At 43.6% G+C, this 26,795-nt stretch overlaps 1 protein-coding gene across 1 annotated transcript in view; it reads right to left on the bottom strand.

Annotated features, from left to right (window-relative positions):
• The window catches only part of LOC104523499 (collagen alpha-1(V) chain-like), a gene marked incomplete at both ends in the record, with an annotated part of 85,401 nt that extends 60,492 nt beyond the window's left edge, over positions 1-24,909 (bottom strand). The window contains 3 exons of the mRNA XM_010166133.1: positions 17,686-17,848; positions 18,458-18,671; positions 24,742-24,909. Of these exons, the coding sequence (XP_010164435.1) occupies positions 17,686-17,848; positions 18,458-18,671; positions 24,742-24,909 (545 nt within the window). The remainder of the gene's footprint in view (positions 1-17,685; positions 17,849-18,457; positions 18,672-24,741) is intronic.
• Positions 24,910-26,795: the final 1,886 nt, after the last annotated feature.

Genomic DNA, 26,795 nt, shown 5'->3' with positions numbered 1-26,795 from the left:
TCTTTCCCTGACCATAGCAAGAAGAAGAAAGTAAGCCCTTTGGCTCGAAGGTAATTAACCTTCCCAGTAACTGCCAGCCTTTATATTTTATAATCTCAGGGAGGAACCCACTTCCCTACCACGTGAGGATCCATTAACTCGCTGCGAGACCTGGCCACTAGCTTTGCAGGAGCAGGACAGGGAAGCGCGGTCCCCTCCTCTGTGCCTTGTCTGCTTCCTTGAACCCTGCTACTCTCCACTCTGAGCTGTCCCCAACACCCAGCCCTGCTCTCATGGATGGAGACATAGTTGGGCTATGCCACGTCATGCTTCCTCCATCCATAACTGCTGGATCCTTGGTCAGCTGCTCCATGGCTGTTTCTTAGAAAAGAAGCTTTTCAGAGCACAGAGCTGCATTTCATAAGTGCTTGCAGAGACCAGAGCACACTGCAGGTCTGTCAGAATAATATCACAATACAAGTTATGAGCAGTTTAGCAAGGACTCCTTACTGGAAAGGAAGGACAAGTGAGTTGCTAAAAGGAGAACAAAAGCCAGATGGCTTTGCTAAATGTAGAAAGCTCTCCTGAAGATGCCGTCGCTCTGCCAATACCAAACACCAGTCAAGGACTCAAGTCATTAGCAGAACAGCAGACACTAACACGAAGTTCATTTCCAGGCAGCTACTTTGTCTGAAATGCTCCCGCAGGAGCATCCCAGGTCAGGCAGGGCAGAGCAGGAGGCAGCGTCCGTCCCACGCACAAACTAGGGGGACATGTCCAGCTTTCCCTTGACTCATGTCTAGTGCTGCAAACCATCAGACATCGGCTGCGTGCTCCACAGGCTGCATTGCAAAGCAGACAAGTACTTCTAATAACTCCTGCAGTTAATTGCACAAGGAAGCAGGACCCACCCAGAGGAGAAATGACTCCTCAGCTTCTGTTTACCCTCACGCCTTACAGCTCTGTACAGCCTTTTACATCAGCTGCTGCAAATGTGGTGGCATCACCATCATGCACTGCAGTCCTTTGGAACACAATATTTGCAAGCTTTGGTTTTCTTTTCCACTTCAAGCTCCCTGCTCACCCAGGTCCCTCTTAAAACTGCTGCCATCTGCGATGCCAGCACTCTGCTGGCGATTTGTCTGCATTCCTCCTCTTTTGAACGAGGACAAACACTAATTCTCTGGATAGGATGAGAAGGTACACCCAGGGCAAAGCAGCAGCCAAGCAGTAGAGACTGCAGGAGAGGAACAGGCAGCCAAGATGCCTTAAAAATATACATACAAAGACCTGCTAAAAACACCCAAAGAGACCGATATCCTTAAATCAACACTCGTCATGCTCAGACACTCAGCTCTGCTGGCTATTTTAATATATTTATGTCTGTTGAACAAACCACAATCTATCTCTGCTAGGATTTCTGGTTGGGAAGCAATCAGTTATGGACACGGAAAGCAGGATGCAACTGAATGGCTTCTACTCTGAAGCCCCAGCCTGGAAGGACAGAGAGGGAAAGGGGCTGTGTGGACTGGTGGGACAAAAGGCTACTTTATATTCCCTCTTTCTCTACAGCCTCGCCAAGCACTGTGGTAACACAGGCAAAAATAATATGAGAGGTTTCTGCAGCTATTTTGCAAAGAAAGGAAAAAGAATAGTGCACAGTTCAGGTTTTTAAAGACAAAAAAAGAAAGAAAAGAAGAAAACCCCTGACAGTCCCACCACTCTGCACCCCAATAAAGAGAGGACATTAGTCTCAAATTTCATTTACCTATTGTAAAGTTAGTCTTTATATTTGCAAAATGAGCATTTTTAAACTTTTTTTTTTATTTTAAATTGTGTGTTCTGGGCAGATGTCTGAACCCCCCCCCAGCAGATTAGAAACAGATGTGAAGAACAAGGAATCCAACCCACACATTTTTATTAAGCTGCATGACTTCTAGTTCAAATTTCATCACATTGAAGTAAATATTTTCACTCTAAAGTAGCAGCTGCATGTTAGTTTTCATAGATGCCCACATGTGCATACATGCATGCAGGTGCCCATACATGTGTCCCATGCTTGCTGATAAACTTGACCGACATCCACGTAAGACCACACGGCTGAAGCTGATTTTCAATTTCAAAAACCTGCCTGTGCACACACATACACAACTTTAAAAAGTTGCAAGGGTTCCAAAATTTCAGAAATACCAGATTTAAAGTTGCACACACTAAAAAAAAAATCTATCACTCTGTACAGACATATTAGCATATAGTCTTTAATAATTACCCAGGAGCACGATAATTTTCCAGAGTACTTCCACCTCACGTGGTGCACAAGTGACAAGGACACTTTCCTCCACAGCCCCTGGCCCTGCTCACAGTACCCACCAGTGCTCTGATTTCAGTCCTAGCAGTGCAAGAAGCCCACATCCTCAGCTGGTGAATGCCAGCTCCAGGAGGGACCTTAGGGCTAGAGGATGAAAAACTGCATCCATCTACAATGAGCTTGCCCTCCTCATCAGCTGAGGACCATCTGCAGCTGACACTCTTCTCTTGAGAAACCCTTTACAGATCTCTTGCAGGAACACCTTCCCCAAAACCAGAAAACAGGAGAGGAGCTGGAGTTCCTTGGTTCACTGGGACTGAGTCACCAAAGGCCCCAGAGGCTCTTACAGCTGTGGGATGGAAACCTTGCAATGCCATCCATCTAGACCATGCTACTAACCAGGCTTGACTGGAAGAAGTAATCCTTTTCTGGCTTATTTCTGAGTTGCTGGCTGGGCAAAGGTGTTCCTTCTATTTCAGGGGAAGAGTAAAAAAGAAAAAGGTAAAAAACCCAACTGCAGAGAACCTTTCCAAAGTGACTCAGTTTTCTTTGGCTGCTCCAAAACTCCCATGAACATGGTAAATAGTCTGACTCTCTTTTCCCCTCTCCAATTTTGACTGAAAAATAGAAAACCCGATTCTGAGAAGAGCTGGAATGAGAGAAAAGCAGGTGTAGACTCTGCACACATGGCCAGCTTGGCAGAAGGACTTGGCACACTTGCACCATCTCCTAGGGAATGTGTAAGATGTTAAGGTCAGACCTAGTGTAGGTCCTTAGCAGACTTGATCTGTGCATGCTCCTTGTGTGGGATCTTAAATGTTGCCTCCATTCAGCTAGGCAGAATCAGTTCTTGCATTTTTGCCAGCACAAGGATCTAGAGCAGAACTAGGTCTTTCCCTACAAGGGTCCTACCAAGAGGAAATAGAGTAGAGCTGTTGTATGCACAGCAGGCAAAGAAACAACCCAACCTTCTGGCCACCTCTGTAATTACAACAGCTAGCAACTAAATATTCATCTCCCTTGTGTATACCAGAAACCACATTGAGAGTTATTTAATTTGAAAGTTTAAACTAACACATGAGGAAGCATTCTCCTCTAATGAATTCATCAGGACAGCAATGCTTTTTTTTTTGGCTGGTTTCCCCTGAAAACAAGCCACATGATCTTTTTGTGCAGCCACAGGTGTGTCTGTCTATCTCAATAACTCTTGAATCTGATAGTTGATTTCAATCACTTCTGACAGAAAAAAGCTCAAGATAATTAAACTCCTATAAGTGTCAGGGAAACAGACAGCTAAGTAAAAGAAAGGCATCATAGAAGTTCATTATCTGATGGGAGGCTCTGCAGTGAGTTCACATCTGATCAGATGTAGGCACACACAACAAGAACACATCTCTTTAATGTTCCTACCATAAAAGTTTAAGCAACCACGAAACACAAATTAGAAGGAATCGAGACCTGACTAATCTAAGGCACCTCCGAGATCCCCATTTCCCACAATAACTGGAAAAAGATGAGTTGAAGCACCACAAAATAAGAGGTTCTTCTTACCTTTACATTGAAAACACCCTCATCTCCTCAGTTTTCCAGACCCTAGAAATATGGAGGAGAAAACCAAGCATCTCCAGGTCTCAGCTAGCCAGCTCCCCTGGCAGCTCTCAGAGCAGCATCATGGGACACAGCAGAGCCTGAGAGTTTGTTGCTACCTTTCAGCAGATGCTGGCCACATTCAGGCTGATATTGCCACCCAGGCAACCTCAGACAAGTCTTTAACTCAGAGAGTGGCTTCTCCATCTGCACAACAGACTTGTGATCATTACTGGCTCTCCAGCAAACACACTAGGATCAAATCCTTAGAGGTTTGGGTTTGGTTTTTGGTTTTGTTTTGGGGTTTTTTCCCCTGTATGACCACACAGTAGCTTCTCACTCTGTGATTTCTCTCTTCAAACTCTTCATTTGGTAACTTAAAAACAGCATTTAGGTCATAACTCCACACAAGTTACAGCACTGATCCCTGAAAATAGAGACCCCACAATCGCCACGTGCTCTGTTGTCACTGTCTTTACATCCAACCCAAATACAACATTTATAGTGTGGTCACTATATGACTGTTGCTTCCCCCCCCCTTCCAGATTACAAATGCTTAGGTAGGAACGGTGTAAATCTATAGGATAGCTTTGAAAAGAATGCTTTAAAAATGGCTCAAAAATTGTACTGCTGAGTTCACAGGTATCCTGTAATAGATGCACCCACCAGCTGTTTGCAATATCAATACCACCAGCTAAGAGTGACTCCGTAGCAACAGATTATTCAAAAAAACCCAAAAACTATCTATCAGATATCTCTCCAGAATTTAAACACAGTTTTCTTCCTTTTAAGTTTCTCTCTATTCCAAAGTGTTTGCAGCATAACCAGTGTAACTCCACAGCAGAAGTTTTTTCAAGTGGTTTCTTCCCCTTTGTTTTCCAAGAGGAGCTGATTTGGCTCAAGTCCATTCACACGATGTGGTTTTGTTCCTTAATTGAAGCATCAAGTCAGATTACACTTCTGAACCCTTGCAAGCAGCAAATTAGACTATTAAAAAAAAAATCTTAGTACTTGTGTAAAAAAGTTTGCTTCCACAGGTACACTTAAGCAGGGTAACTCAGGAGGCAACTGGCAATGGGCTTTTACAACTGCAGGCTCCTCTTGACAGTCAAGGATAAAATAATGGGACAGTGGGACAAGGTGGTGCTCACCCTGACAGCCATCACAAGTGCCCAGTGTGACAGCAGGGCTCAGATCCTGCTAACTGGGAACCAGGAAAAGTTTGAGTTTACATCAGCAGTAGACCAAAAAAAACAAGAAGATACAAAAAAAAAAAGATACCAAAAAAAAAAGATACAAAAAAAAATTAACTGATCACCTGCATGTTGTGGGAGGTATTTACATAAAGGCAGGATAGCATCAGCCTGACCTTCCACTGTTGAGCATAGAAACTAAAAAGAAAAAAAAGCAAAACCAACCATGAGAGCCCAGCCCAGCCCCCCGAGAAATGAACAGGGCAAAATGAATGGATGTCATTGTCTGTCATGATCTGCCAGCTCTTTAACTAGTAGTTAATAAAGCTGAGAGGGAGAGAGAGAAAACAACGAACAATTTTGAAATAACATTCATTTTGTATCCAGTATATCCCAAATAATGCTGCCCGTCTAAAGCACAGGCTCAATATCCTGCACTCCATACAACAGGCTCAAAACCAGTTATTTTCTCCATTTTCCTCATTGCATTCATTAGGAATCCCTGGAAGAAATCCAAGCCCCTGTTTCCCCTCATCCTCCACTGCTCTTTGAGCACCAGGTAGCCCAGCTCTCCCCCACCAGTGCCACTACTCTCCAAGTCCGTTGTCACCACTCGAAGGTCACCCCCATTGCAGCAGGGCCCACCACAGCCCAGCTAGTGGCCCCGTCCGCAGTCTGGGAGCAGCTCTGGGCAGACCTTTCCACCCAGGTTATGCTTCTCATACGAAATAAGGAAATTGCAGCATTTTCCTTGGAGCAGAGATGCAGCCTGGAGGGGAGCACACAGTCTCTGAAAACTCCATGTAAACCCAAATTAGAGCCCACGAGGCTGCCCAGCCTTCACTTTTCTTCTTGTGGTCTCTCAGACCTGACCACATACTCCAATTCCCTATTTGCTTTCCCATTTTGATTTAGTGTTGCATTTCCCCCATCCAACTTCATCTCCTGATGTCACTGTCTTACCAAGGGCTGATCAAACTTTTCCAAGTTTCTTCTATCCATCCAAATCAAATCATCCACTAATAACCAAACTAAAGGGCTGTCTTTTTCCTATAGAAGTTATTTTTCAATGACATATGTGTGAACCATAAGGGATAATTTAAAAACAGATTCTCCCTCATTACAAGTTGCAGCACAGCACATCCCAACATTGCTCTTTTGTGTCTTTCCCCTCCATACCAAACGATGCTGTTTCCTGGCTCTGGTTTCACATTGATTTATTTCCCTTTCATCTATGGAAAATTAGGAACAAGATCAGCTTCTGCTGGCTGCACCGCCCACACGAAGCTGGATACACCAGCGTATTGTAAGGGGGACTCTCTCACAGTGGAAAATATGTAGTAAAGTGAAGCTCTTGGCTTAAGTTACACATTTCAAAACTCACTGTTGGAGCTGCACTGAGCCAAAGTGGAGGCAGTTGCTCAGTTTTCACTCAGCCTTGTGTAAACAGGGTTGTGGTGTCTGCCTGGTAGGTGTTGGTCCCAATGACCCAGGAAGCTCTGGGCTTCGTTCCCACCCCTCTTTACAACAGAGGTGGAGGATGCAAAGGGAAAGTGAGGGTCTAGGGAAGGTGGAGAACAGTCAAGAGGCTTAAGAAGCAGCTGGTCTTGGTACAGAAAAGCAGTACGTGGCAGGAAAGAAATCCAAGGTCTCCATCAAATGTCTAGCCAAGACCATCCATGATGGTCAAACACAGTATACAGCGTTTCACAGCTCCATCAGACAATTCACACCACTGCTACAAGGGCAGGAAGAGCAAGCAGGGGCAGCCTCACGCTGCTGCTCTGTGGATTTCCCATCCTCTCCCTAAACACTTCCCAAATTCCAGTCTGAAACCCCAGGCAAGCCCTCAGACAGTTCCAAAGCCCATAGCTCGTCAGCCTTCCCTGGTCTGGGCTCACTTCCATCAAAAGGTGGCTCTTTGCTTCTAGCAGCACATCAGGGCTTTCTGCTCCCATCCCACAACAGCTAGAGCTCTTCTGAGTACTACTAAGGTACCTAAAAGCTGCACACCCCTTGCTTTTACTTCCTGCTCCCCCCTCTCCCCCCGCCTTTTTTTTTCTCCCCATAGCTGAATTAATCTGGAAGCTGAGTTGCCATTTTCTCAGCCCCACAGATGGGCTTTCCATTCCCCAACTGCCACAACCCCAAGATCCACCCTGAGGATTTATCCTCACCCTGAGGTGGCTGAGGATCAAGGGGTTTGTATACACAGAGGCTTTTAATCAGGACTTGGAATGTTTTCTACCCCAGGAGGTAAATACAGAATCCAGGCTTTATGGATTAAAAGGAATAGGGGAAAAATAGACCTGGCTGCCAAAGTTATCTCAGGGTATAAGTAGGATTACATGCTTAGCCATGGGGATATCTGCTGACACACTCAGAATTTAACTTAACACCAAATTTTGGTTGGGAAAGAATTTTCCTGCATTTGGCAGGCAATCACCAAGCCATGAGGCACTGAGAAGGACGAAATAAGGAAATTGCAGGGACATCTGCTGGGACCACCCGAGAAGGAAGTTTTTGTGCAGGTTCCTATTGTTATTTCCTATCATTGCTGCAAATTTGTCCAGTGCTGCTCAGGAACGAGCTGAAAATGGATAACTGAGCTAGTGTGCACATGTAGGCGTAACACCTCTTGTTCATATACCCTTCTCCCGCTCTTTCTCAAGGAAATTAGGCTGTCTCCTCCTTTGTCCATGTTCACAAACCTCTTGCCTCCACAGTATTTCTGCAATCATTTTCAACACTTCTCATTGTCCATTAATTTTTTTCTTTTAATCCTTGCAAGAAAACCTCTGTGCAACATCTCCCATCTCAAATTTAGCATTCGAGAAATCTCGTGTTTAAACACAAAATCCCACCTTGCTCCCATAACAAAGCTAATTGGGCACGACCCAAGCTTTTCATCCCAAGAAAGAGAGCTGGGTCTGTACGTCCTACAGCCTGAAGAGCAGATGTGAAGTTCAGCCCAGAAATGTCGTTATCTGAAGAGAACTCATTAAGGAACAGGAGCGGATGCAACATGACCAGCACAGCCAGCAGTAGCAGAGCATCACAGCTCAGATTTCGGTATTCTTAGCAAGCTGGAAGAGGGTAAACAATTTGCAGATAAATTTGCTTATGCAAGACATCAAAGCCTCAGGAAAACCTTGCTATGTTTGCAGACATTCCAGAGCAGAGAACAGTGCACAAAAGTAATATTCACCACAGATTCTCTCATCTCCCCACACATTTCGCTTCAGTGGCCAAAGCGCTGTTTGTTCAAGCAGACTTGACCTCTTGAACCACAGCCAGTATGTGGCTACGTGTGGAGAACAATGAGCCCACGGTTAGAGACTTTTTTCCTTGTTCTTGGAGGGAATCGCAAACACACATACACACAAACACACAAATCCCATCCAATAATCTGCACAACTCATTAGGAATACCCTCTTCCAGCTCCCATCCCCAGGGTGATGTATTTATTGTGAACATATACATTTGATCCCGCTCGGATCTGTCAATGTAAGTAGTACACCTGCACACTAGGGATGTCTGGAGTGGGCTAGGATTTTCCTTTGGGCTTTGGCAAGCAGCCCAGTCTGCTTCAAAAAAAAAAAAGCTTCAATGTGTTTCATTTGTTCTTACCTAAATGACAAGGGAATGGGTTGAACACAAAGTCAACTAAGAGGCTTCTAGTTAGGATGGTCTTTTCTATGCAGGGTTTACTCTGTCCTTGCTGCAATGAGAGGCAATGCTAGCTTAGAGAAATGAGGACTTCAAGCAATGTCCTGCAAAGGTAGGACAATAGTAATAAAGCCCAAAATTTCAAAGAAACATCAGCTTGAGCACTGCCAGGTCAAGGACACAAATACACCTTCCTGCCTGGCCAGCTTGTTCCAGAGCTCAGTGCTCACCATCCCCTTCCTCAACACAGTGGCTCTTCCACAAGTTTGGCTGAGAGGAGTCTTTACTTCCTATTAACAGTTTGCTGTAACAATGCAAATCGATCAAGATTTTTGTACATAGTTGAGGATATTTTCTTGTCCATAGGCTTCTGCTCCAGAAATTCATTTTTATAGAAATACAACTGATTGGTGTGTCACCTTCTGTACAGAACAAGGTTCCCAAATTAGCAGGCGAGGGGAAACATGCACTGATTTGGGCTGGTGGCACAGTATCACTGCTCTCTGCTCTCAATAATCACTTTTACATATTGCATAGTGATGCTGCCAATAAAGTTCAGCTGGAAACTTCTCCCCAATAGCACAAGTATTTGGCTTTTCCCCCATGCTCAAGCTGGAAAAAAAAAAAAAAAATCTTTCCCAAACATGCCCATTTGCTCTCCTTTTCCATGCCTTTCTAACACACTCCTGGTCACTTTGTGGTGCCTTTTCTGCTCCTGAAGCCCTGTGCTGCTGCCTGCTCCCAGCAGACATCCATGTCCACAACACCACGGTAAACCTTGGCACGATGTCACCAGAGAAGAGCAGGTTTCCAGCATTACATCACCCTGTCTGGGCTCGGCAATCAGCCTTCTGCACCTCAGAGTTTCCACAGAAGAAACCAAGCCCCCTTCTCCCTCCTGCTATCCAAGGGAAGAAGCAAACTACAAACCAAGCCATCATCTAGAAGAGTAATGACACTACACCTACTAGCATCCATCATCATGTATAACAATCCTGCCTGGGTTGCTGCCTACCAGCATTTAAACAGGAACAACCAGACCCAACTCTGCTCCCCAAAACCTACACTCCCTATGGAGGATGGAAATTGTTTTGAAGGACAAGCTTTGCCTTCCAGACACCACGCGGTTTTCCTCATTAGCAGTTTCAACTGGTTATTCCACTCTGCAGGAGGTACCTCAGGCCAGAGAAAGTTGGGCAGCAGCCTGCTTGTCCTCTCCATCTCATGGCCCAAGATGATGGCAGCGATGGAGAGCCCTGCATGGTATCACTTAGGATCCCTCCCACTGACAGGTCTCCCAACATCCTTGCCCATGCCCTCCAAAATGGCAAAAGCTCATCCAAACCAACTAGACTGCAGGAGTCTCTAGTAAGGCAACCATCAGGCTCCAAAAACTGACTGTTTGAACTATTATAGTAAAAAACTTGTTTATTTCCCACTTTAGTAGCCAGCAGTTCCTCAGACCGGGGTGAGGTCCCATGTCCTTCACCAGCCATTCATTTAAGGCATTAACCCTGGATTTTAAATGGGAATCCTGGCTCCCAGCAGTCAGAACCCCATTTGACACAACACATCACTGGAAGTTAGAAGCAGCCCTCATCCATTGCCTGGAACGTAACACAAGAGCGTCCATCCAGAGGTGAAACCCATGTGGGTTCTCCTGCAAGACTGGGGCTTGGCCCTGGACAAACTGCAAGCAACCATAAGACCATGTAGCTTCCTAGGCTGATTCTTAACTCAGCTATGTTAAAAGACAAACGGTGCACTGCATAACTGTTAAATATCAATAAAGGGACTTTTATGCTCTGTTTGAGTAATAAAACACAACTCCCCACGCATTGTCTATCAGAGGCCCGGAGACATCTGATACCAGCAAACTGCAGTAATTATCTATACATGCCAATGCACAGTTTCTTTTCAGTTTATGAAATTTACCACTGACCAAAAACCCAAAAATCAAAACAGTTAGAAACATTGTGTGTTTTGTAATAATGACTAATAAAACTACATCATTACAGGCAACCCTGACCCAGTCAAAGCTTGACTGCAGTCCAGATGGCTAAACTGCCAATTACCCAGCAAATCTAAATAAAAAACCCAAGAGTTTGAGCAAAGGGCATACAAACAATTAATCTGATGTTTCTATGCAAATCCTCCCTTTCCTTGCTGGCACCTGACAGATAGAGGTCAGATGAAATGGTGTCAGTTTAGGATTGAAATGAAACCACCTGAAGCACAGACTAACTTTTACAAGCTGTTTTGCAATTCTTATTCTGGAGCCATTCCTCCCCCTCCCTCAGTACAGACACGCTGATAAAACCAGATGACATCCCTGGGCACCTGTGTAAGATGATGCTGCGTGCAGGACCTTGCCAACTGGAGCCAAATATCATGTTTGGGTTTTGATGAGACTGACTACATTGCTTGGACTCTAGCATGATAATCTCACCATTAACTGCAAACCCATCCAGAGGCATAATTTTCAATAATTGTAGACATTTTCTAGGCAGTGCATTGCTCTTCTGGAAAGAGCCTAGTTCTGTGATTTAATCCATATGTCTCAAGTACACCATTTCACTAAAGAGGATCCCTTCAAAAAAACAAAAGCAGAAGAAATGATGAGAAAACCAGCAACTAAATGGAGAATTATTAGGAGACTGGGGAAAGCTACAGACATCTTCAATAAAGAATCCTAGTGCTGGCTCAGAACATTTTCTTTTTCCATCATCTCACACCATGGTATATATGCTGGTGGTGTAAAACATCGACTCTTTGCACTCCCTGAAAGGCTCTGCAGCAAAAGAGGTGAAATCAGATTTGGCAGGGCCACTAAAGCAGGCAGCCAGAACTGCAAATTAGCTTCTTTCAGCAGTCTGCTGAGGCAGGGAAAAATACACCAGAGCATGTATCCGTGGTGCCTCTTGACAGAGAAATTCAGGTTGGCAGATGAACCCTAATTTTAAAAATACTTTTTTGAAAATTGATAAAAACTTAATAAACATGACCTCTGCCCAGTTCCTTCCTGACCCTCTGGGCTAAGCCCACATCTTGCAGAACATGATGGGTTCAACACCACACTCATGAGACCTCAGTGGAGCCATTAAGATGCTTCTGGTTTGAGGATATTGGGGACCTTGTTGCTTCTCCCATATAAATAAACATTCCCATGTGCTCCATACCTTGTCACCACTCTGTTTGCATTTGCACAAGAGCCTCCTGCAAACAGGAACAAGTGACGACAGCCATGCCGAGGCAAGCTTGGGTGTAGATGTGAATCAGACATGGATTCAGAGATGAGGCTCCCATGGTACATTTGCATCCTTGAGCTCAGGAAGTCTGTAAATATCGCAGTTACCAACAATCTGGCTTTCCCCAAAGCCCACTGTACCGGCAGCACAGTCTCTATCTACTATTGCAGAAGGATAGCTATTTGATACATTAACAGCAGATCTGCCTGCAGACGAGGAGTCCTAAATCTCTCCATCTTCAAATGCCAAAAAATGCCATAAGAATCACCCTATTTTCATGTGTACACCTTTTACTAAAGCAAAAGCTATTGATCCCATCTTATAACCTCAAAGTTGTCTAAGAAAAATAACGTTAACAGAAACTTTTGAAAAAAGAACACTTTCCAAAGCTGGAAATGCCACAGCCAAGAGCATGGGAAGGGAGGGAGAAACCCCTGACGATAGTGAAATGAAATCTGGGATTATCAACCACAGTGATAATTTTTTTTTAAGTGTAAACAAGCCAGAAGATGAAGAGAGAGTTGGCATTTCAACCCAGGAGCAACACAGCACCTGAACAGCCCCAATGTCTCAGTTAAGAGCACTGAAGCATCTATTCTGCTTTGTCTTCTTGTGCCTTGAAACATTCAGCAGCCCTAAGAGCACCTCTGGCACCTTGCCTGGGCTTTCTAGCTTGCCCCAGCACAAATTGCTTTCCCTCCATTTCTGATGTCTTGATTTCACTAGCAGTCTTCAAAAAACACAAAGGAGGAAAGAGAATAAAAAGCACCATCCTTTCAGCATCATCCAAAGCCCAGCAGCATGACATATCTCATCCCAGGACAAGCTTTGGCATAAGCTAATAACAAATACCTTGTCAGTCCCTCACGGTTTCACTGTCTTGGCAGAACAGCGTCCACAGGTGTCTGAGACCTTCTCACACTGCACTTTGTGTAGCAGGATCAGAGGAAGCCCACTTGGTTTTACAGTACCAGCTAGACCAATGAGACAGAGTTATGGTACTCAGCTGGAAAAGATAAGCTCCTCTTGTCTCCAGAGGAGCCAACATTAAAAGACAAACTTTAAAAAGCAATATACACACGCGCTGAGCTTTTCCACTTGTGGGAAAACTAATTTCACCTACACCAATACCAAGCTACTGCAAACCAATGTTATTTCCAGAGGGTAAAAACATCAGTTACCTTGTGGGACAATCCTGCAAAATCTTAAACAGATGAACCAAAAATAATTCCTATCAAGTGTACTCACTTGTTACTAGGGTGCCCTCAGCAGTTTTACCAAAGCCTACTGATTTTTTTTACCAACATCCACACTGCAATTTTAACCATGCCACTGTTAGCTCTGCCAGCCAGGTGCTGTACAGTACTTTTATCAGCACAGTAGTCTTACACAATAGTCTCTTCCTTATAGATCAGAAGACAAAATGGGATTTGCAGCAGAAATATGGAAGATGCCACATATCTGGGACTTTGGCAAGGTCTGGACAAGTTTCATTTTGTTCATCAGCCCATCACAGAATATGATGGTCTACAGCAATAAAATAGAGCTGGGACACACAGTATTGCAGAACCCAAACATCTGTGGGATTACTTGATTTGTTTCAAAACACCATTGCAGGGGGGTTAAATTCACCGAATCCAGCCCAGAGCCAGTACCATTCACCTGCCACAGACATTGTACAGCACTTTCCATTTATAAAGATCCTCCAGCTGTGGGTTATGGGATTTCTCTGTTTGCTGCTGTAATATAGACACTTCTGGGACTGAAACGCAGCACCACTGACCTTCCTGAGCCAGGACCTGTACTTTGTTTCAGCCCACATCTGCTAAACCAAAATAACTTCTTTAGCCCAGACGTTGCTGAACTGCTTTTCCGCCAGACCACCACAGCAAACAGCAGATTGGAAAGGCCAAATCCATAGGGAGATGCCATCCATGTGGCCCTGGACACGGTGGTCAAATGGATTAAATGAGCTACACACTGTTATGGCCCAACATGTCAAAGCCTTGCCAGGCTTTGGTTGGTGGTGGGAGAGAGCATATTCAAAGCCCAATTGCTTGATGGAAGCAATGATGGAAGGAACAAGCTCTAGAGAGACAGGTACTGTCCCCTGAAGCCAGTGACAAATTGCACATGGAGCAGAAATTCCTTGGCATGAGCACCTTCCAAGGACAATCTTAGATGAAAGACTACAAAGCACCCAAATAGCCCACAACCACAGTTGATGGGTACAATATGCAACAGGAGTGTGTATACAACAGCCAAGTACACCCTCAAGTTAGCACAGCATTGGCCTCACAAGTACTCAGCTTACTCTCAGCTCTTACACCAGCACAGGGTACCAGAGACCAGCACAAAGGCTGATGGGTCGACCTTGGGATCAACAAGCAGAGATGGGCTCACACTTCCAGTTTCTCACTATCCACACAAGAACAGATGGGATCCTGCACAAAAAGCTAACTCCTGCAATATATCACGGGCACTGAACACACAGCTCCTGCCGTGCAGCACAGCACAGCACAGGCAGGAGCAAGGCCATCACATCACCAGGGTGTTTTGGAAAGTCCCCCTGGGATTCAGTCCAAAGATGTTCTGCTTTCTGGGGAAAAGACATTCCCAAACTTCATTCTCTCTCTATTCCTACGCCTAACAATTAGACTGTGCTAGGACTTGGTTTCTAATGTATGTTTTTTAAAAAAAAAAAAAACACATCAAAAGAAACAGTTAATTCCTCTAAAAATGCGATACATTCACATGTCTTCCAACTTCCTTCCAGTGCTGCTGTAGCCACAGGAACACTGCTTACTACAGCCTACAAGCATAGAGAAATGTTTATCCTGCACCATGGGCTATTTCTTTTCTTTTCCCCTCTCTCACTGCAAAAAGCCCTTTGCTGTCTCACAACAGCATCCTCTCAGTCACAGCTTGAGACCAGCCACCGCTTCCCCACCCTGGCGCGAGTGCCTGTCCTGACATTTGTAAACTTCTGTTTTCAACAACAGCTCAGCACAAAACTTAACTTGTATAACCTAGGCTCCAGGCTTGGCCCCTTTTCAAACCTACCCAGCATTCTCCCAGCCATACAGAGAGATCCACACAGCCTCCGAACTAATTGAATTTTAATGAGAGGAAGTCATTTTTCCACTGGAAGAATGTTGTGCTAGAGAAATATTTTGAAACTCCTCTAACCTTTCCTGCCAGGCTTTTTCTGCAGCAGAGTACGAGTGAGGAAGTCCCCATCTGTGTGCTCAATCAACAAATACAGCAAAGCAACCCCAGCTAAACCTGGATTTTAAATACTTACAACTTTCAAAACAAAACACAAAGCATTTGGGGTTTTATTTCAGTCCTGACAAGGAGGATATCAGTTCCCACTCCTTACAGCTCTTGCTGATTCATGCTGAGGCACAGCCCACCTAAGCTCTCCCCAACACCGCCTTCCACCCCCCTCCCAGCTAACTGGGTTATTTTAATTTCCAGAAAAAGTTACAAACATGTAAGAGCCAGGAAACTCCACGGGCACAGAAAACACTGAGGAACATCTTGTTAGCTGAGGTTTGCAGAGAGGTTGCCTACAAAACAGCAGTGGCTTCATTTCATCCTTCCGCATTCAGTCCAGAAATTATCAGCTTTCCAGGAATAACGTAACTTGAACAGTTTGCACCCATTTCCCATTGTTCTGAGTCACAATTTTCTCTATACAGTTTCTGCTTAGGCTTGCAGAAAGAAGGAAGGAGACCAAAGGAAATTAAGTTGCTGAGATAGTAAGGAAATTAGGTTATAGTCCGCTGCCTTCATGAAACCTATGAATTACATTCAGTTTAAAGCTGCTGGTATCTTGATTAGTGTATGTGGATATGCTGAGAACCCTCTTTGATGAGGATGATCAAAGGAAAAAAAAAGGGACACAAATACCAGAACTACAGACTTTCTTTTATATACATACTGTATGATATCAATACATACATTATAAGACAGGGGGGAAAAAAATACTTGCTAATTGTCCAGTTCTCAGTGAGTGCCTGCAATTATCTTGTACCCAGAACAGGCAATAGGCTCCAACAGAGTGGAACACTTGCTCCATTTTACCTCACCTCCCAGGACTGAGAAGGTTTCACAAGTCCTCTGAGCTTGTACTCCCCCAGATAAGTCCTTTTCAGCATGGGAAGGGCTAACAGCAGAGCTGGGAGGGCATTGCCACCCCTAAATGTGTGTTCCCTTGCCTGGCAGAGGAATCAGCAGCTCTAAATCCAGGCGACCACTAAAAACCACCTGGGAACATCTCAAGCTTCAGAGGCAATTATGGAAACTGCATCACTTTTCAAAATTAAGGAATCTGAAGGGCAGGTTTCTTATCCAGTTTGGATGAGAAATCAAGTTCTTCAAGTAGATCTACTAGATCCCCGAGTCCAGAGGCTTCCCAATTCATATAACAACTCCACTTAAAATATGGCATCCAGTGCAACAGCTGAAATTTTTGGCAGAATGTCTAACACTTGCAAAAGACACTCCAGTGCCCATTAAACCCAGCTTTTACTTTCCATTTTAATTGTTAAACTTCCCAGGGAATGGCTATTAATTTAATACAATTCAGAGATTTAGCTCTAACTCTGTAACTGGGATTTTGGCAGCAATGTTCAATCCATGCATTCTTGCTGTTTACAGCAGACCAGCTCCCAGATGTTGGTTATGGTAAACAGACTGGAACTTTCCTTCCGAGTGACAGCAAGATGCAGATGAGAGCTGGCTTCACTACTGCTCTGATTACCCACCAGTAGGAGATGTTCCCCATCCCTTTGCTGGGTTAGGGTGGCCCATGAGATACAGCTCTTCCTCCACATAAACACAATAAAAGTAAGGAGATAGAGATCAATAGGTCTTAGTTTACACTCCATTGCACCAGCACTGATTTCAGGGAAGCAATTCTAGCTCACAAAGATCAGGGACAAGATTCTCATACGCAATGAAAGCCTCAGAAGCGTAGCAGGCCACAGAAGTTGAGATTGCCAGTGAAATGCATATATTAAAGTAGCTGCTGAACTATGGGAAGAGCTTCTACCACATGTACCTTGTCTATAAATAAACCTCTATTTCTTTGCCTAAATCAGAGGAACCCATGGGAACATTCTCCCCATCATTATTTTGATTTGCTTTTTAAAAGCAGTCACTGTGTGGGAGGTGACAGGGCTGTCAAACAAGCTGTCAAGGAGAGTCCCCTTATGTCATGGTGCAAGAAACCAAGAATCAATGGCCAACACATGGGAAAAGAGACAAATTCCTACAGCCCCAGAATGAACTGGGACCTGCAGGGGAGCTGCTCTCCTCAGCCTTCATTTACTGCCCCTGCAACTTTATCTAAATCATAAAATGGGGACAAATTAAAACACTGTGAGCCCTTCCCATGTTAAACTAGCCAGAAGCACAAGTCTTACAGACCTACAAAATCCCAGCAAGAGCATGAAACCAGAGAACCAGAGGAGCTCACTCCAACAGGTCATCTAGCCCACTGTTTTCGTTGTTACTACAGAAAGTATTTGCCTAGTCAAAACAAAAACTTAGAAGTTAAATTACACACAACAGTGTTCTATTACACAAAAATCCAATACAAGTTTCAGAAGTGACCTGGAAATATCTCATCAACCAGAACTCAGCTCATCATCTCTGCAGAGCATCTCCAGAGCTGCTCATTGTCACAACTAACCTCAAAGACTTCCTCATCCAATATCCTCGTTCCGAATACAATGATGCCATTGACGTCAATGATGGGATGGTCACTTCGGTCCAAAAACTTCGTTATCTTCTTTTTACAGTCCAAAATCAAGGTGACATTTTTCTTCTGCACACTGATAGCTATTCTGTGCCACCTGGAAGAACATAGTCCATAAATGTGTTAAACAGAACCTTGGGCTTTCAAGAACAAGCTAATGATTTTCTAATAACAACGCTTTCATAAACTGATGTTCTGCAAACCACCGTGCCAGCTATCATCTGCAAACACACAAAAATCATCTTTGGGCAGATCCAAAAGGTTTCATTTGAAATAGAAAGGCTGCATTGATAGACAATGCCATTCACTTCTCATCCCTCCAAAACAGGTAGAAGGAGAATGCCAGTTCTGGCTTCAACAAGAGGCAGAGGCAAAACCCACCCCGGTAACTCCCTGGCTATCCCCCTCTTCCACCCTCCTTACATCACTGTGGATTTTGCAAGACAAGCTGATTTCTTAATGCCCTTTGCAGCAAAAGTTAAATGTTCCTACACCCATGAATGTCAGACAATTTGTACTGGCTGGTATGTGACTCACACTTTTTATATCTGCAGTATCTATTCACCAAAGGATCAAGTTCACTTAGCAGCAAAGGTGTGTATATACGTTTATATATACATGACTCTTATTTTACACAGTGTTCAACATGCTGGTATTGATATAAACTATGTATTAGTTTTTCCTTTGTGCACAAAATTTCACTTACTTGCCATCTGCTAGGTTAATGCCTCTAAAGAGAGGATAGTCTTCTGGGCCTGGCTTTCCTGTATGGTCTTCATACAGGAATACAGGAGATCTACCCAACTCCACACCAATTTGCTGGATCCCTTGCTCATTGTAAATTGAGATCAAGAAGGACTGACCTCCTTTCTTCGCTTTTACAGTGGTTAGAATGGAGAAGTCCTCTGGGAATGGGGAAGCTGGAGTGGAAAAGCAAAGAGGTTAGTCAAGTTTCCTTGAAAACTAATCCCTATAGAAACAATCCTGTCATCTAATGACCCATGAGGAGACCACCGGTTTACCCCTCCACATAAGTACACATCAACCCTAAAGATTTATATTGGGCAGCATCTTAGTCGCCAGGTGAAGAGCTGGCTTTCCCCCAAGCCTAGTGCAATATGGGGTTGGGATGGGCTGCAAACCAAAGCAGACTGTACCAGTAAAACCAGCATAGAGTCATGTCGCCCAAGGGCTACCTGCTCTAATAGGAAATTAAAAACTCAAGTGCAGAACTGAGCATCTCTGAAGATCACTCATTCATTATCAGAAAGCGTTTTTCCAGGCCTTTGTGCAATCTGTCACTGAGCCAAAAGCCACCTCACGTTTGAACTTGCAAGCAAAAGATGGCAAGAGGTCATCGTTTTTGAGATGAGATGTTTGAGTGTTGGGGAAACAGAGGTTTTAAAAAACCTGTTAGTTTAAATCTGTATTATTTGTACCTAACCTTTCCTTAGTATGCCCTAAAACTTTTTAGGAGACAAGGCAAAAGCTTTCTGTTTCATATATCATGAGGTCCCCAAATTAACTTAAGATGTCAGAGAGACAGAGGAAACAAAGCATCCCATGCCAGCAAAGCACACATGATATTGAAAGGATTTATTTAAGGGAGTATACTGGGAAGTTGCATCAGGTTTTGTCTGTTCCAGACAAGAACAGAGCATTCTGTGGTTTTGGCTTTCAGGGTTGATGTAGACACACACAAAAAAAAGCCTGAAAACAGAAATAAATCTGGCAACCAGTAGGAGATGCTAATTTGTCTGCATATTAAAAAGCATCTAACAAATTTCCCAGCTTTTTCTCCAGTCAGGATAGCAACCCCCTCTGATCTCAGGTGATTCCTGTCTGTACTTTTGCAAGGTTTGGTGAATTAAAGCCATTAAAGCATGGAGCAGGTGAGTACAGAGACAGAGCTCTGCACAGGGGAAGGGTCAATCCCTTACAACACCAGATGAATACATTTCAAGATTCAAGTCAATGCAGACATCAAGTCATACCCTGTGCAGGATATAACTCCTCCATTTGGGTTTTTTCTGCCACTCAGACAGGAAAGGTGAGCCTAAACTGAAAAGCTTGGATGCACATCCCTAACAGGACATATTAAAAACACCAGAAACATTAGTAAAGGAGCTTTCTTGATCAAATTATTATTGGAGATAACTGAAACAGAGGATACCAACAAGGCACGACCTCCTCAAATGCTGCATCACAACAGCGTGAGACTTGCAGGGTATCTTTCCTTTAAGGTCCAAACTTTCAGAAACAAGGATTGCATTGTACCGCTGGGTATCTGCTTGGGAAATCTTAAACCCCGGCGGGGCAGAGTAAAGCGGGGCAAGCCCTGCCATGGGCACTGCGTGCTGGGACTATCTGCGTGTGTGGCAGCCGGCAGCGTGCAGGGAAGGGAACAAGACAATGGATAATTTTTAAGCTGCAGATCCGTAACCATATAAAACCACAAAAAATGTCAAGCTCCCTGCCTGTAAGCTTCAAATAGATTTCCTTCATCCCTTTAGGCTTTTTCTTAGATGCTATCCCAGGGCTGCATAAGGGATTTTGACCCAGGGAGGGGACTGGGAACATAGGGGTGGGGAATTCTTCCAACCACAGTGAAGTTAAGTTCAAATGCAGAGCCCATGAGCTCACCCTCTCCTCTTCTGCCTGGGAGTTGCTTTAATTTTTATTAACAAACCAGTGTTTGAAAATGTATATAGCTGCCTAGCACAGGGCTACATCACCAGGCACTGGAGGAGGCATGAGCAGGCTGGGCTGCAGCAAAAATGAGCACTACACAGAGAACACCATGTGGGACATCTGAGGGTACCTACAAAGACATGTTGTGTTTGCACCAAGTTAATATCTCTCATCTTAGTTAAATAACATTTGGAAAGAAGTGTAAAGCAGTATTCTGAACAGAGGACTCACAGTTAGTAATTAAATGCCATGATTATAAACCGATTTCCCCGTAGGACACAAAGCCAGGTATTTGGCAGAGGCAGGCATCTGATTATTGTGCTTCCCATAGGATGCACTGAGCTTTATCTCCCTCCTGCTGTATATAAATCCTCCTGTAGCACTGAATCAAGACCATACACCTTCCTGGTTCTAATTACAGGCTACAGTTTTGGGCCTTTTATGTAAAATAGTTCATGTCCAAAATTTCATTATGAATCCACAATACAGTACCTTTCAACTTGGACAAGCTGCCAACTCATTAAAAAGCTGCTTTTAATTTTTTTTTTGTTATTATTAAAATGTCTCCATGGTGATGCGAGTTTCTCAACCCAAATAACCATAATGGATGAATTATAGTTGACATTACTCTGTTACAGCTCTGCTGTCCTGGCAAAACAACAATGCCTTCACTGTCATAGCTAGAAATGACCCAGGCTATTAAATGATGTATGAAAATGCATCCATACAGACAGCAACGCTAATAAATACATCATAACAAATATACAAGGCAAAGAAATTGACCCAAATCCCTCTAAAAGGCAATGGAAACACATCTTCAACAACAGGTTTGGGATTAAGCCTTTATATTTGTCCATTTCTTCAAATGAGCTCATGCTGAGAGATATTACACATCCATCTCTTGACTTAATGGCACTGCACCAATGCTGAATTTGGCTCAGCATTGCTCTTTTATACCACAGCCAAGTCCTTTTAAATTCACTACATGCAACCTCCTGCAAGGCAGCAAAGGGTTAAGACCCCAATTCTGAAGGTGGAGCCATGGAAAGAAGTAAGGAGGTCCAGGGTGGGCAAAGATCTCTCCACCACAGGATGCCATTAGCTTCACTTGAGCAGGTTCCGTCTAGGGTATGTCCCCACATGCAAAACAATGGAGTCAGTCTGAGTTTCTTCTTTCCTGAGCATCATGACCAGGGATTAAAGGCTCTTGGTACAATCTCATGGTCTTCCTAACCCAGATCCTGCAGGTATATCCAAACATAGCCTGATACAAACACAAAACAGAGCTATTATGCAAGATGGTGTAATTTTCAAAGCCACTTTTTAAAGGAAAAACACTCTTCAACAGTTTCACCAACTTCTGGCCTTTTTCTTCATCTGATAAGACCTTCAACGACTTGTTTTCCCTCAGTGATGACTGTTCAAGCTATAATAGAGATTTTTGAGCTCTTAAATATATACATATGCAGACACCCACAAGCAGTGTGGAGAATAGAGTTTGCTAGAAGAATGCAAATGACACTTTGATGGCTGCCACTGAAAACTTTGCCTTTCTTGCCTCTGCTGGCAGAGCACAGTTTTGCTTGGAAGCAGAACTTATTTAGGGAGCAAGGACAAAGACCATCTCAGCAGATTTTCTTCACTCTTGTGGGCTTGAAAAAACAGACAAGATTTTATAAACATATATATATATAGAGAGAGAGAGAGAGATATCTTGCTTTGCTGGCTGTGGCAATGGAAGCAGAATGCAAAGCCCGTAAAATTACCATCTTAGAAAAGCACCAACTTCTAATTAACACAAAATATTATGTACAATGTACATTTGCCTAGGGTGCTCTATAGCAGAGAGGGAAAGTTATGCTACAACCCACCCATCTGTTAACATGAAATCACTAAAACCACATTTCTCCTGGTACGTTGCACTGCAATTACTTTGTTATCTTTATCTCCTCTCTCATTCATTTAGTGGTGTGAGCTGAAGTGATATCTAGTTATGGAGATGTACTGAGAAAACATCTGTCGAGCCGATGGGAAACACTGGGGGTTCTTCATTTTGCTCTTCCTATTTCATTAACAAGCAGCAGAGAAGACTGTTGCATTGAGAAGACTTGATGACTTTGGAAGTCTCTGGAGAGAGACAGAGTTGCTTCAATCACCTCACTCCATGGTTATCCAGATGATGAAGTGATTGATAAGTTGCTTGATGACACCAAGGAAACAGCATTTAGATCTTCTCACTCAAGAAAGACAGTAGATGCAAATCAAGAACTCATTGAAGACATACAAGCAGTAAGGTGGGACAAAAGAAAATCTCCTACAATGCTGAGTTCCCTCCTGTGACCACAGTTCAGTTCTGCATACTGTCTTGTTGTGTTAACCTCTATCATAAGTGGTATCATCCAGTCTATGCTACATTAGCCAGACTACTCCATCCTTGGTTTTGTATCTTGGGGTCACCATTGTTTGCTGGTTTCCATAACAAAAGGCAATCAGGCAAGATTTTATAGTGGCTACAGTGACTACTGGAAAGCTCTCAAATCCATTACAGTTGTATATTCCAAACTGGAACTGTTTCCTTCCAGTATTTCTGAACTTGAAGATCCCAATTTGGACAAAACTTCAAGTCATTTCAGATACATGGAAAGAGAGTACATGAAAGCAGTTAAACACATGCTTGTTAGGTTGAACTGAGCCTTGGGACAGATGAATGGACTGAGGGGCCACCTCAGTGCCCTTGCAGCCTGTCCCTGGGATGAATATTCCCCATACCCACAGGCACAATCCTGCAGGACATGAAGACACAACCTAGCAGAGGGGTGCAGTTGGGCACATGGTGATATTATCTATAGTAGAAAGGACTGTGCTGCCCTGGGCAGCAATAAAGACAAATATAGGGTGTGTTTGCACTTCTGCAGACATTGAAACAGGGCTTCAGGCAAAACAGAGCAGCTCATTCACTAAGGGTTGACCATGCAATGGAGAGCTACCAGCCCACAGCCTAGGCACACCTGCTCTCCTCTTCACATCAGGCTCTCCCCGTTGGTTTGCAAGACATAGGGTATGCTCCTGCTCACTAGGGATTAAATATAATTCACCTGCTTATTATCACAGCAGAAAAATAATGAAATCTGAAAATAACCCTAGATAACACAAGCAATGAAAGAAATACAGGACTGGAAGATGTGAGCACATCAGCAGTCCAGCATTGGAGTCCTCATTTAGGCCACTGACAGGCCAGGTCTGATAGATACAACATGTTAATTAAAAAGCATTGGTAGCAGCATGCCACATTACCTCTGGTTTAGCTAACACACTTTGTATCATTAATTCTCTTACAAACACCAAAGGAGAACGTGTGTGTCTGCTTTACTTAAGTCATCAACTGCTTCACAGACAAGTTACATGCACTGTCTTTCTGCCTCCTTGCTAAACCTTCCTTAGCAATGGCATTTTTCTCACCAAATCTAGAAAGTCCTACCATGCCTACTCCCAGCACCCCTGCACTCCCACATGTAAAACAGGAATACAGCAGTGCTCCTGTATGGCTTTGGAAGTCACTTCTGATAGTGATGACACATTCAAGACTGAAGCTTTCAGGCAGCGAGTAGTTTGGGTCCATAACATGCCCAGTCTTTTTACAAGCACATTTTACTCTCAAGTAGTGACTGTCCTTTGGCCTGAAAAATTAAAAAAAAAACTCCAGCACATCCTCAGTGACAAATAAAATGGTCCGTAACCCACATGCTCTTCAAGAGCTTTGTGAACTCCTGCATCTTACTGGCTTTCTCTAATGAACGTTTGATTTCTTCAAACAACTTTTCTTGGGACATCTGTTCTTGTGGGGCAGTCTGTTATTTTTATATGGTGATTATTTGTGTTGTAAGAGACACCACAGCCACAAAATAAGACCCTACTGTGCTCGGCACTCCACAAATGCAGAACAAAACGCAGTCTGCGTTCCTTTGCATCTTCCAAGTCTCTTTCCCCAGCTGGATGTCACTGTGTGATAATGAGACAGTAGAAACTTTTTAATAGAGGAGGGAACAGATGTAGGCATTGGCCATATCTGCAGTGAAACCCATCACCATGTACAAATGCAACTATGAAAGAGCAACTTTCTGCAATGTTATTTGATGGGTGAAATTTTGCAGCCTCCTGAAGCAGCAGAATCTCCCTGCCATGAGAGCACACAAGCATGCTTGGAAAATGAAGGAATTATGCAGTACCCTATGTATGCCTACAGAATCTGAGATAAGGATCAGGTATTTCCATATGACAAATAAAAAGCTGCGGACTCACCAGGATACAGCTGCTTTGTCGGTGCACTAAGTTGAGCATCTTTTGTTACTCTATAAGCAACATCTGCTTCTTTCGAAGATCTTCTGCTTGTGCAAAACCCTGTTGTTTTTGTTATACCGTCAGGTAAATTATGAAAATCTAATACCTTCAAGAGGTCTGCAGGTTCAGCTGCAAAAAGAAAAAGAGAAAACAAGAATTAGCAGGTAATAAGACTGGCACCTTGCTCAGATCCAAGTCATTATTAGCCTGCCTCACACAAATAGTTCATCACAATCTTAAAAACAGAGGAAATGTTTTCAACACATCTGCCAATACAATGTTAATACCAGCTTCAAAGCTAGGACACTGTACTGGTCAGAGACTAACTCAATGCAGAGAGGAATAGCCGATCAGTTGTCTGCACTAGGGCAGAAGGGAGAATATACTATCTTATTAGCTATAGCAGTTACATTTTCTGGATGTCTTCACCCAACTTCTATCATTCAAGCACATCCTGAAGATTAAGCATTAGACAGAACATTCATGATCTGAAGGGAAGGCTTTAAATCAAGAAGTTACCATCATGCAGATACAAACTTTTTTTTAAAGTTGCTTGATCCAAAAAGTTGTTTTGAAGCAAACACCTCAGCAAGTTTCCCTGAAGGATTACACACACCACGCAAAACAGCCACATGTAAATTCACACTGGTTAGAGTAACAGGTAAACCCACAGCCATACCTTGGGATATAAACATGTTATGAGAGAGCAGCATCCCAGCAGGATGCTGTGGTGCTGATAGGTTGTCCATACTAATCTGTAGGCTCACCCAGACCCTTTCAGGGTTTGTGCACAACATCTAACTGTTGTGCCTGGGGTGAAGCAAGGCAACACAGGGCAAGGATACAGCACGACTCCACCCCAGGCAGCCAAGTGCCTCCCCCTGTAACTCAGCCCAAGCCCAGGCAAGTCTCATCAAAAAATTCCCCCTCTCTGCCAGGTATTCCCCCCATGACACTAGGATCTCTTCACAACCACCAATGCATACAAGCATGCAGCTTGACTGGCCAACAAAACACACACTTCACAGAAGAGGGAAAATCCACATGGGCATTTTCACTAATGACATGAAGCAAAAGGTTCCTTTCCTCAACAGCCCTCCTCAACCACATCCCATTGGGTTCATATCCTGACTGAGGCTCTCACTGCTGCAGACATTAAACTAGTTAATGGAGAGCTCCTGACACCCAGTGCTCTCCATGCCAAAGCCAGGGCTGGTTCACCTCCGGATGTTCAGGTCTTTAGAAGATCAATTAAGTCATGCAAGTGATGTGTCTCCTTAACTTCCTAATCTGGTCTTATGTCAGGAGAGGTAGTATCTCCATAAGCAGAATAACTAGATTGACTTTAAACACTTAAAAGAAATTATTTTGAATTTGGCTTGATACTTAGAGCAAAGTGCTGTCAGAAAGATGAACCACCCCACTCAGCAAACCCCCTAGCAGTGCCTAAAGCAAATGTCTACACAACAGCTTCATTTAGCCTTGCCTGGACAATTTATCATAGTTGTATTCTTTTGCCACTCGATCCATTATTTTCCCTAAAGAGTGATATTATTCAGGTCTTCAAGGACAGCCACACATTAGATAGTCTGATATTTGCAATTATATCCTAGACAAACCCCCTGGGATGGCTGTGCCAGTTTCCATCAGGATCTCAGTGCATCTCACAACACTGCATGGCCAAGGGTGCAGAGTTTATTACCAGCTTACAGAATATCAAAACCAGCTCAACTGCATTCAGGAAGGTGCGTGGCAATGCTGCTACCAAAAAAAAAAAAAGACAGATCTCCCAAAGAGCAGGAAAACAATATAGGAAAAAAATTTGCAAGGGAAAAAAAATGGCCTCAGGTTGGGATCAAGCATGTTACTAGAAAAATGACAGGGGAAAGAGGGAGAGGATTTGCAAGGGATATACCATATGCAACCAGCTGTGTCCCTGAGGAGGGACTATAACATGCACATCAGCACTGAACACAATAAACACCCCAGCAACAGAAAGAAATAGCATGAACAGA

This window comes from Antrostomus carolinensis, unplaced genomic scaffold (genome assembly GCF_000700745.2).
Source record: "Antrostomus carolinensis isolate BGI_N321 unplaced genomic scaffold, ASM70074v2 scaffold6030, whole genome shotgun sequence".
NCBI classification, from domain to species: Eukaryota; Metazoa; Chordata; class Aves; order Caprimulgiformes; family Caprimulgidae; genus Antrostomus; species Antrostomus carolinensis.
Note: the sequence above shows the minus strand (reverse complement) of the source record. Positions and strands in the feature narration are given on the sequence as shown.